This window comes from Adiantum capillus-veneris, chromosome 21 (genome assembly GCF_014529385.1).
Source record: "Adiantum capillus-veneris isolate H3 chromosome 21, ASM1452938v2, whole genome shotgun sequence".
In the NCBI taxonomy this organism is placed as follows: domain Eukaryota; kingdom Viridiplantae; phylum Streptophyta; class Polypodiopsida; order Polypodiales; family Pteridaceae; genus Adiantum; species Adiantum capillus-veneris.
Window position 1 is genome coordinate 147,171,159 of NC_140951.1, and position 12,584 is coordinate 147,183,742.

The 12,584-nt window shown below is 47.8% G+C and overlaps 1 protein-coding gene across 7 annotated transcripts in view; it reads right to left on the reverse strand.

Moving 5' to 3' along the window:
- The window catches only part of LOC147431921 (putative protein S-acyltransferase 22), a 30,123-nt gene extending 25,091 nt beyond the window's left edge, over nt 1-5,032 (reverse strand). For 2 of the 7 annotated variants that reach the window (XR_015185729.1, XM_086494369.1), the window contains exons 1-2: nt 4,458-5,012; nt 4,174-4,287 (exon numbers count right to left, since the gene is read on the reverse strand). Coding sequence is in view for 6 of the 7 variants with exons in the window: in XM_086494369.1 (XP_086350495.1) it covers nt 4,174-4,287; nt 4,458-4,499 (156 nt within the window). In the remaining variant the exon portion in view is untranslated. Of the gene's footprint in view, nt 1-4,173; nt 4,288-4,457 lie in introns of those variants that run through there. The other 5 variants (XM_086494374.1, XM_086494372.1, XM_086494370.1 and 2 more) reach the window with 5 other exon arrangements.
- Nucleotides 5,033-12,584: the final 7,552 nt, after the last annotated feature.

A 12,584-nucleotide genomic window follows, 5' to 3' on the forward strand; every position in this document is an offset into this window, starting at 1 on the left:
GGACGCAGAGTCTAAGAGTGAAACCCTAACCACTTTCTTGTACTTTGAACTGATTAATATATAAAGAAATATCGAAAGGGGCGCCAATCTTTGGGGCCAATATCTCTAGGCACGGAACTCCGCCGGGCCAGTGCAAATCTATTGTGAACTGTGAACTGGTTATTTGGTGCTGTCGTATTGATTCTTGACTTAGAGTGTCCAAGTCTGTTACACCTTTTCTATTTTGGATGATGACATATGGGAGTTCTCTAGAGATGGTGACATCATCATTCTAGGGGACTTCAATGCTAGGACTGCCCATCATCAGACAGTATTTTATGACACTTCAGAGGAGATGCTGAGAGAGCTAGATGTTGCAGAGACGGGCCTATCCAGACTATCACACGATGGGAAATATACTGAGTATGGACAACAATTGATAGACATGGGGACTGCACATGGATTGGCCATCTTGAACAACCTACAGAGATTTCCTGCTACGGGGGGGTTTACATGCTTTCTACACAGACATGGAGCCAGCACAGTGGATTATGTCATGACACAGCCGAGCCTCATCTCTAGTATCCACGACCTCACGGCTGAACCAAGACCTATTGGTGTGGCAGTGGATCATGCTCTTGTGTCGTTGACCATCTCTTTCCAGTTTAGTGTAGCACACAGGCTACAGGCAGCAACCCCTACTCGCTACATCTTCACGCGGGAAACGGACTCTGTATACATAGATAGGATCTACAAACACCTGTGCACAGAGGAGCCAGGGCTAGCACGCATCATCTCTGTACATAATTCCTGGATAGCCGCCCCTTCCCGACCCCCCTTCCCCCCCGATCCATGCCCACATACATGTGCTTTTTTCACCATTGAGATGATGAAGAAGGCCATTGACAGGATGAGGATTGGGAGAGCATATGATCATGATGGCTTAGTGGCTGAGAATTTCATGCATGCCAGAGATCTACTAGCAAAGCTTCTAGCAGTTATGTTTAACCGTGCCATGTGTGAGGGCTTGCCTGATACTTGGAGCCTACCTACTATTGTACCTATCTTCAAGTCAGGAGACCCTATGGAGCCTGGGAATTATTGCACTATCATGATTGGACACACATTGGCACGGTCGTACGCATCCATTCTTGAGCAGCAACTGAATAGATGGGCAGAGAGGGAGGGGACGCGCAACCGGACAGGCAGGGTTCAGGGGAGGTTTTTCTACAGGTTAGTAATGGGGTATGTACGCACCTCGGAGGGTCTATCTACGACAGTTTACTCCACTATTGGGGTGAAGCAGGGCTGCCCGCTCTCTCCTACTTTATTTGGTATGTATGTGGATGAGGTTTCTGACTACATTGAGAGAGATGGTAATAGAGGTGCACAGCTAGCAGGGACATGGATTCCACTATTCTTATATACTAATGATATTGTGTTGATCTCTGACTCTCCAGAGGGAATGCAACGTCACTTGGATGCTTTGCATAGGTTTGCCCATGAAAGTGGTTTGTCTGTCAACCTTGGTAAAACCAAGGTCATGGTATTTAATACCACCCCATAGTGGATCAGGAGGTCAGCACCCGCATTCACATACGGGCAGGAGACAGTGGAATATACAGATGCTTACACTTACCTTGGAGTGGTTTTTAGTGGACCAGAATTTTCACTGAGGAGTGCAGCATGAAGAGACAGATCACAGACTTCTTTAGAGAAGACACTGGACACTCGGAGGAGCTACCACCACAGCATAGTTTGTCGCCTTAAACCAGAGGCAGACTGATCGATTGAGCGACCGAGATGGGGAGATCCAGACACCCACGACTGCGGAGGACTACGCAGCATCGACGGAGGCTGCATCAAAGGATCCGGATCACTTTGGCCCGACATGGCCGACCCGCTCCTCCAGCTCACGACCTAATGAAATAGGGCTTGAAACATGGAAAGACGGACAAAAGGCAACAAAGACTATAGAGCTCAGGGGAAAATAAGAGCCAAGGCTGAGGGAAAAAAATCCCAGCCTGCCACAGCGTATATGGCCATGGTTGAGCCAAGACCATGAGTTACACATGACTAGAAAATCCCGGTATGTGAAAACTGACTCGCTTTGGCCAGGCAAAGCCACAGAACAATCCTCAAGGCTCACTCTCTACCACCTCTCCCTAGGAGATACCAAGACCGCTTGGACAGCTCCAAAGAAATGCCATTAGCTTGATGAGGTCAGCAGTGACAACCATTCTACAAAGGACTCAACGGAGTTTGCCGATGGGACACAATTAAAACCTTCTAGTTTGATAGCGAGTGGCATAACATGCTTTAGCCAAAGAGAGGTATGTGAGTGGCTGAGAGAGGTAAGTGGTGCTCCCAATACTTGATTTTGATTCATGAGTCGTATTTCAAGCAATTATTGGTATTTGGACCCGTGTGTCCAATTATAAAGCGCATTGCATCTAGCGAGGAACCGCTATGGATGTGTTGTGGACAATTCATTGTTGTTGTCAGGATTATGGACAAGGTGTGTTCCAAAGTTCATGTCTCAAAGAACCTCGGACATGACGAATTCATAGTTCACGAATGGCGATTCTTGGACATAATGCTGTCAACAATTCAACTTTTCGTAAGGCAACCGATGCTCAAGATGGCATTCTTTTCGGTGGCAAGTTGATGGTTGCAAATCCGAGGTGTATCATGTAGTTGACCACTCCTAGGGTGTTTTATGGTAGCTTCTTTATGGACTTAGTCTTCCTATATATATCCACTATGAGTTGTAGAAAGGGTGTTAAACATTATGCATCTCAAGTGAATGCCCAATGCAGCCCTAATTATTTATTTTGTCAGCTTTGGTGTTTATTTTATTTATTTGACATATGTATGGGTTGGGCAAATATTGTGAGGGTAGTTAAGTTCCTCGAAGAGAGTATATGAGCAACACTCTACCCTCATTGTAAAATCAGCTAATTCATTGCCAAGTTGGTTGGCTCAAGCAATCTCTCTTTCTCTCTCATGTATTCTCTCTTTATCTCCGCGCTTCCATGTCATCGCCTTTGACAAAAAGTTTGTGAAAGAATAAGGAGAATTTCGCTCTCGTTGATAAAGTAAATTGATGAGCCTTGTGCCACATGCCAGCAGGAAAATCACCAACAAAAACTCAAAAAGGACATTACAACTTCAACCTTGAATTTTGGAGACGACGTGAGAGAGGCAGAGCTTTCTACGAAAGAATGTTGACTGTTAAAGAGGCGCTCCTAGCAATGCTTCTTAGAGCTGGGTTGCACCATGGGTTAGTAGTGCTAGTGTTTACTAAATAAATGCATATCCATGTTTTCCTCCACAAACGTAAATCGTTCACAAACCCCACTAGCATTTTGAAAAAGGAGGGGAATAAGCTATCTTTTAGGTAGTGAAAAGCTCTCCTTAAACGTAGGCTTGCCATCTCCAATCAAATCTCTCTCATGATCTCCTTAAAATGGAAACTCCAACCTTTTTCATCTACTACTATGGGTGCAACCCTAATGCTTCACGTCTCTTGCCCCCACTAACCCATGGTGCAACCCGGCTCTTAATTTTGTTTGCGAACAGTTAAACAATCATCAAGCGAGACCACTCACCGCAATTTGAGTAACAACTTGAACCCTGACCATTCATCTATAGGCCCCTTGGGCTCATAAAACAAGCAAGAGCTTCTGCTATTCACAACTTGGTTCAATAAGCAACTTCAACCAATGGAAATTGCTGAAGAAACGCCTGTATACCCATGCCAAACCTTTAACTTATATTATGTATGAAACCTCTCATAACAATTACATTGATTAAACAAATTTATCACCCTTCTCAACTGCAACATCATGGTGAAAATTTAAGTTTTTAATATAAAGCCAGACGTAGTCCTCCATGCGTGACAGTTTACGTCCATGAGTTGACTTTCCAGCTGGCCTAGTTAAGCAGATGCTTCCCCCACAAATGGAGCTCGAGGCTAGTTCTCTCATGCGTTTGCCGCAGCAAAAGGCTGAGCTTCTGCTTAAGTTTGTGACAAATTCTGACGCTTGCAGGCCATAAAACATAGGCTTATCCCGTTCAACAGACACGAACAAGGCCACAAAATAAAGAAAATGGTGATGTCGGTATGAATGAGCTCTACTATCTCAGTATGCAGCAGAACAGAAACAATGAGATACCAGAATGTGGCCATACCAGAGGAGAGTAGATAGAGAGGCTGATGAGCTCCATAAGTCGGCTGCCAACAAAAGGAGCAAGAAAAACATAGAAGGCAAATGCCAGCGCAAGAAACACTGCAATGGCAACCACCTGCACATAAGGGTTACCAAAAGTTCGCATGAATTGGCCTTCACATTGATACATGAACGAACATTGTGCAATTTCAGTGCCTGCATCGTGTGTGTGTGTGTGTGTGTGTGTGTGTGTGTGTGTGTGTGTGTGTGTGTGTGAGAGAGAGAGAGAGAGAGAGAGAGAGAGACCTGGAGCGGATGATATGGAAGCTCCCATCCATGCCGACGCATTTTGAATCAATATTCAAAGAAGCGAGCTGACAGGAGAGTGCAGTGGGTCGGGAATCGTTCGCCTGCATACCATCTTCCACACTACTTGCTGCGTGCGTGTGCGCCGCCCGACCACCGTGTTTTTCTGTTTGTGGAGTGTGGGGCGGGACCAGGGCTCTCTCCGCCTGGACGAGAAGCTCGTGAAGTGGTGAGGAGAGCGGTAGAGAGAAGTGGGGGCCGAGAAAGAGGCCGAGAGAGAGAGAGCTGATTCGATTGCTGAGGAGTGTGCATGGTAGCTGGGCAAGAAAAGCCTGCGAAAACTCCCCATAATTTTAAATGGAAGAGGGAGTACGCAAAACGTGGACCTTCTTGTTTGGCCTGTCCAACTGTGTTGAGAAAAGCTGTGGTACGCTCATAGCGTCACGGTGTCACGCAGAAGAGAGAGAGAGAGAGAGAGAACGTCGCCTCGAGTGAGGATCAAGGGGTCAAGGACTCATCAAGGCGTTGCTCTTCTGAAGAAACTCCTCTCATCCGAGAGAAAGAAAGAGAGAGAGAGAAGAGAGAGGAGGGCGACCTGTTCCAAAAGCCTGAGCAGATACGCAGTGTCACACACACTCGACACCGAGCTGTCGCTTTAACAGATGCATTGGCAATTTGGCATATGCTTTCGTTGATGACATGACATGACATGACTGACTATCACGAGACGAGAGATGGCCAATGGCCATATAACGGGACCAGCACTGCGTGTGTGAGAGAGTGTGTGCACTGTGTACCATGAGGTGGGCCCCGCTTGGCTTCTAAAGTCCTGCTCCTGCGGGCCTTTGTGCCGCCAAAACATCCTGCTGGCGCCTGTATAGCTTGTCCTGTGTAGGGCCTAGGCTGTGACTGCTCTCTGGCTCTCTCACGCTCTCGTACAGAAGACTCTACAGGCTGCATTGAAGGCTCGCTCTTTCTCCTGTACTGTCCGGAGGGGCGGCCCCTCAGAGTGTGCACACCCTGCTTTGAGGATGGACGAGGCCCTGCCGAGAGTTGGAACTCCAGATTTTTGGGACGCCTCGATGAAAAGCTCATTCCCAGTCACATCGCATTTTTTAGCATCCGGAACTCTACTCCGAAGTCTGAACGTCTTTGACGTCCATCCCAAAGACTTTGCACACACTAAGTGAATTACGGGGTAAGGAATGGTCCCTTCCTGACCATTCCCTGGAATCCAAGCAACTGCATAGCGATCGGCGGAGGGCCAGAGCCGTGCGGGAGCATGGATTCTGAACGAATGGTCTGCAAGGGACCATTCTCGGCCGTCAAATGTCGGGGGGAAGGGGGCTAAGTACTCAGAGATAAGAGGACAGTCGGAGGTTGCAGGAGTTCAGTGAACGAATGATCGTGCATTCCTTGTGACGTGTCAACAGCATGCACGTTGCAGCAAACAGCGTAGAACAGTCGTGCATTCCAACCGTTGATGTATCGACAGCTGACTGCATTCCTGATGATATGTCGATAACTGACTGCATTCCAACTGCTGAGATGTCAGCACTGCAGACGAGTTACAGTGCCCTCGACAATATGACCCTACAGGTGGAGATTCCCAGTGCTGATATGGAAAGAGTTGATTGATCAGTCGACTGTTCTCATTCTGCGTGCTGATTTGTCCTGCATCTAATGGTGCAAGGAATGGATTACACCGTAGAGGCTGCAGCAGATGGACGGTTGGGAGGGTCTGCCCCTGACCCCCGACCTTGACGGTACGTTTAGACTACATGTAGTCTCTTCCGTCTAAGTGAATAGCATGGCAGCAAAAAGGCTATCAAAGCTCATTTTGTCATCTACAAATGTGGTATGATATTAGGGAAAGTTTGCATTTGGGCCACCTCTCTCTCTCTCTCTCTCTCTCTCTCTCTCTCTCTCTCTCTCAGGTGCCTCTTCACCTCCCATCTACATAGAAAGGCATTGGTTGTAGGGTTGGTGAAAAAGCTACCAATTGCTCTCCTCTTCTCAACGGCTGCAAACTAGTGCACGACTCCTCTCTCTCTCTCTAAATCTCTGTAGCTTGTCAGGCTGAGACCATCCTACACATACAACACTCTGGAAGGCCAACTAAACCACAATCAAGAACCTCACTGCTCTCAACTATACCACCTAGCCACATACACACATACGGAAGGTAACTCACCTAATCATGCCAGATTCATACGAAACTTAAGGAACACCATCCCCTCACTAGGATACACCTGTCCCTAAGCTTCTACACTCAAAACCCTCATGCTAAACCCATCTGCGAAAAATGCGTAGGATGACAGAGCTGAATTTTGAAAGTGCCCGAAACTGAAAATTATGAGTACCTATGCGTAGCTTATGTTGCCACGATTCTATAGACTACTAGCATGCGGAAAACAGACATCGTTTGATACACTTACGGCCACAAATAGCTCGTAGATGCGTCGGCGTGTGCGCTTCGTCTCGCGTGGAATGCTTGGCGTTGTCACGTAGCTCTCCTCGAGCATACAGCAATGGTGCAGTCGGATCTCCAATGTATTGAGCGAGCGGCCGTAGCGAGAGGATAAAGCTCACGATCACTCTCTTTCTCTCTCACACACAGTAGACGGCAGCGCTAAGTTTTGATTATGATAAAAAGTCTTCCCTTTACAAAATGACCTAGGTACCTTATATACTAAGGCTACCTTATGTTTAACCAAAAATGGGGTTGAAAGGGTCAAATGGCTTTGTATTTACAATTTGGAAGTGCCATTGCACCACGGCTTCTGAAACTAGAATAACTACTCATTACAAATGACGTTTATAGCTATAATCCGCAGCATTTCATAACTCGCAAAAGATAAGACTTTGGTACAAAACTTGAGTTATGTCATGTTGATGACCCAGCGGTCAACATTCCCCCCTTTCGCGTTCATGTCATCCCCGACATGACCTGATTGTCGATGGCGATGTGGTCTTTGCTGTCGTTTTGGCTTTGTCTGTTGCACTGCTTGTAACTTTGTCGAACCACAACAAGAACTATGATCCATTAGAGCGGACATCTATCATCATAACCATTCATCTTTTGAGATCCTCTGATTACTTTTATGTTTGCTCTTCTTCATTGGGGACTTCTTTGTTCTTGTGCAATCATGTTGTTAGTGTTGTCAGCAGCTTTGTCATTGTAGGCCATTCTTCGACTCACCATTGAGGAGAAGTATGCTATGATCTGAAATTGGTGCTCCAATTCATTTGTCAATTGATTTGAGTAGCATTCCTTATTGTTGATGTAGAAGGAATATGTACAAGAGGATGGTGATAGGTGTCTGTAGATTAGGGTCTAAAACCTGGATGACCAAAGGGAAAAAACCCGGTGGGAAAAAAATTCCTTTGGTATACGCTCTTATTGGAGTTGAGCAGTTGAGCGTGAAGTACATGTTCATGAAAGGTGAGTGCTTGGGTGAAACACGGAAAGAGTGCCTGATGCAAGTGCCAATTATGGGACACTCTATATGCATATGAGAAATTTGTCATCAAAAGCATGCAATGTGAAAGAAGGAGATGATGGGTGTTTCGAGGAATAAATGTAGCACATGTGACATCAAAAGATGTCTCAATAGCTTCCACCTTTCCAAGAAGGGTTTTCGATGTAGAAGTTTCTCCACTCGTATCTCACTGCGCTCAGTACGTGAGTGTCTTTTGGACCTTCTCCTTCACTTCACCAGACTTAAGTACTTAGACTTCGACTCTTTTGCTCACCTATACCAGCATGAGCGACACAACGTAAATATGCTCAACTCTTCCAGCTTGAGCAGTACCTAGAATAGCTGAGACGCTTAGACCACAGAGAATATTACTTGAAGCTTTGGGACTAACACCTCAGTCATTTTGTGGCTTAGCTACTCGACTTTGACTTGTATGACTTGTCGGTTGTATGTTGACACTGCTTTGTGACAAGTTCTTTGGCTGTTGTAGTGGCTGCTGAGACATACTTCGTGAAGTTTCATCGTTTTTCTGCACCTTCTTCTCTTTGTAGTGCTCAGGCCTCTCATCAATCTTTTCTTCATGTGGATTATGGATTTTTTAAATTTTTTTCTTAATAATAAACAAAGAAAATCTTAAAACAACTCAACAAAAGAAAAATCATTCAAATAGAAATCTAAATACTATGTACACTATACACATGTCCCTAGGGGCTCTCTCTCTCTCTCTCTCTCTCTCTCTCTCTCTCTCTCTCTCTCTCTCTCTCTCTCTCTCTCTCTCTCTCTCTCTCTCTCTCTCTCTCTCTCTCTCTCTCTCTGCCCCTGCCCTTGCCCTGCTCTCCCGATGCTGCCGCTGCCCCTGCCCCTGCACCTGCCCCCCGCCCACGCGCTGACCCTGCACCACCGCCCTCTGCTCCTAGCACCCCCCCCCCCCCCCCCGCTCGCGAGCTGTCCCTGCACCCCCGCCCCCTGCTCCCGTCCTCTACTCACCTGCACTGCCCCCTGCACCACCGCCCCCCCCCCCCCCCCCTTTTTTTTTACACATAGGATGTCCCCCTCTCTTCTTCTACGCGTAGGAGGTCTTTAATTTTTATTTTTATTTATTTTTTTATTTTTTTTTAACCCTGCCCCCACCACTTTGTAACTTTCGGGTCTCATAGGTCATTATGGCCTTTTGAAGACTTTAATATAACATTTCATTTCATTTCCACCCCCCTCCCCCTGCCACCCCCCCCCCCCCCCCCCCCCCCCCTCCCCTTCACTTTTGTTTTCGAGATACACACACACACACACACACACACACACACACACACACACACACATAGCTGAGCATATTGAGGGCACCTGGCCACACCGCCTCGCGCTCCACCACTCGTCGCAATCACCGCCAGTGTGGGTGCACACGTACATCCAGTGACCCCCAGCCGCCGCGCCCGCTGCTAGGGTGGGTGCACACGTACACCTAACTCCCTTGCGGACGGCGATCAAGCATGAGGAAGGATGCCATTCAAAAATGCAAAGAGGAGATGACGGAGATCATGACCAAGATGAACCGCAACCTCTGGGGCACAATAAACATGCTCGAAGGACGCGTGCTGATCCAAGAGAGCAAGATAAGCACGCTGGAAGACCGAGTGACGACCCAAGAGGAAGAGATCGCGTCACTCAAGAAAGAGCTCGCCGAAGCACGATCAAGAAACACACTGGAAGAGGGCGAACTGCAACCCTCAGTAATCAAAGAAATCAACACGATCAAGGAGCAAGTACGGGCCATCCAAGAAGGAGAAGAGCAGCATAAAGAAATGACGACCTCTTGGGTGGATGTTCTTACCAAAACTCAACAGAAGGCGGACGAAGCCGAGAAATGGATCAAGGTGGCCAAGAAAGGAAAAGACAAGGAGATAACGCCCACACCCACACCCAACAACATCATTAATCAGACACTAGAGGAGGAGCAAAGGAGAAGGGTGCGCGCTTTACATGTGAGAATTTGCGGTCTTAAAGACAAAGGCAATGTGGACGAAGAAGTAAAAGAACTCACAGCCTTGATGGGGATTCATGAGCCGACGCACACAAGGCATGGAGAGTGGGCAACATAAAGAAAAATGGAAGCAGTGGAGAAACCTCAAAAGAAAGAGCACTCATCCTCCGTTTTCCCTCCATGGAAGCAAAGAAGTCATTCTCGAAGAAAAGATCAACTCTTAAAGAGACTGGCATCTTCCTCGGGGATGATCTCACCCTCTCGCAGATCACTCATATGCAGGAAGTAATGCCGGAGATTAGAGCGGCAAGGGAAAAAGGCAAGATCGCTTTTTACCGAGACGGAAAAGTGGTAATACTAGAACGACACTCCACATGATGGTGCGAGACTTATGGGACCACACTCAAAGTAGCTGCCTGGAACTGCAATGGATCTATGCGTCTTGATGTGGGTGCCTTTGAGGATAGCTTTACTGGAAGAGACATCATCTTTTACTCTGAGACACACCAGGCCCCAGGGCAATCCATGCCTCACATCAGTGGATACAGGTGGGAGACAGCCGACAGACAGGAGACACGCTCAGGGCACAGAGGGCGGGGCTCGGGGGGAGTGGCAGTGTTATTTAGAGAGGATCTGCAGCCACTGATACATATAGTCCGCAGGGACGAGCAGGCTAGGTACATGTGGGTGAGACTGAAAGCAGAGATAGGCAGATACCTCTATCTAGCTATTTGCTACTTTCCCTTGAGTACATCAGTTTATGCATCACCCAGAGGACAATCCCCTTTCTCTATTTTGGATGATGACATATGGGAGGAGTTCTCTAGGGACGGTGACATTATCATCCTAGGGGACTTCAATGCCAGGACTGCCCATCACCGGGCAGTGTTTTATGATACTTCAAAGGAGATGCTAAGAGAGCTAGATGTTGTAGAGACGGGCCTTTCCAGACTATCACACGATGTGGAATGTACTGAGTATGAGCGACACCTGATAGACATGGGCACTGCACATGGATTGGCCATCTTGAACGGCCTATAGAGATTTCCTGCTTTGGGAGGTTTTACATGCTTCCCACACAGACATGGAGCCAGCACAGTAGATTATGTCATGGCACAGCCGAATCTCATCTCTAGTATCCAGGATCTCACAGTTGAGCCCAGACCAATCGGGGTGGTAGTGGATCATGCTCTGGTGTCGATGACCATCTCCTTCCAGTTCAGTGTAGCACACAGGCCACGAGTAGCAGCCCCTACTCGCTACACATTCACACGGGAGACGGATTCTGTATGCATGGACGGAATCTACAGACGCCTATGCACTGAGGACCCGGGGCGACCTCTGGAAGATCTAACTACTATACTGACACAGACATTACATGAGGCAGCAGCAGCAGAAGCATACCCACACACCCAGCCTGAGCATAGCCGTCGATCAGGGAGCATGCCTCAAAACAACTGGTACGATGAGGAGTGCCGTTAGACTAGAGCCAAATTTCAGAGGGAGGTGCCGTTGGGGGACGTCACTCGCAGACAGTCACAAATTGACTTCCGACGCCTGGTGCGGCGGAAGAAGAGGGCTTTTTTGGCTCGACTCGAGCAGGATCTATATCAGCTATTCTTGAGTCGGGACTCGTGTGAGGTGTGGCGGCTCTTTCATGAGCCGTCCCCCCCCCCCCCCCCCCCCCCCCCCCCCCCACTATTTCCTCCACAGAGACCTGGGGGGGCAATACGCATCATCTTTGTACACAGTACTTGGACAGCCGGCCCTTCCCAACCCCCCCCGATCCATGCCCACACGCATATGTCTTTTTCACCGCTGAGATGGTGAAGAAAGCTATTGACAGGATGAAGACTGGGAGAGCATATGATCATGATGGCCTAGTCGCTGAGCATTTCATGCATGCCAAAGACCTCCTAGCAGAGCTTCTAGCAGTTATGTTTAACCGGGCCATGTGTGAGGTGCTACCAGACTCTTGGAGCCTATCTACGATCGTACCTATCTTCAAATCAGGAGACCCCATGGAGCTTGGGAATTATCGCACTATTATGATTGGGCACACACTAGCACGGTTGTATGCATCCATTCTGGAGCAACAACTGAGTAGATGGGCAGAGAGGGAAGGGATACGTGCAACTGGGCAGGCAGGATTCAGGAGAGGCTTCTCTACTCTTGACCATATCCTAACACTCAGGGCCATCATCGAAGAAGGCAGATCTCATGGGAGACGAATCTATTGTAGCTTTGTGGACTTCCGCAAAGCTTTCGACACGGTACCCAGAGCTAGACTGATGCGCAGACTACAGGAAATGGGACTACCCACCACAGAACTCATTTGGGGGATCATGGCATTGTACAGATCAGTAGTAGGGCATGTACACACCCCGGAGGGACTTTCTACACCGGTTCACTCCACTATTGGGGTGAAGCAGGGCTGCCCGCTCTCTCCTACTCTTTTCGGTATGTATGTGGATGAGGTTTCTAACTACATTGACAGCGATGGGGATAAAGGTGCTCAGTTGGCAGGGACATGGATTCCACTTTTGTTATATGCTGATGACATAGTGTTGATCTCCGAATCCCCATAAGGAATGCAACGTCAATTGGATGCTTTGCATACGTTTGCCCACGAAAGTGGTTTGTCTGTCAACCTGGGTAAAACCAAGG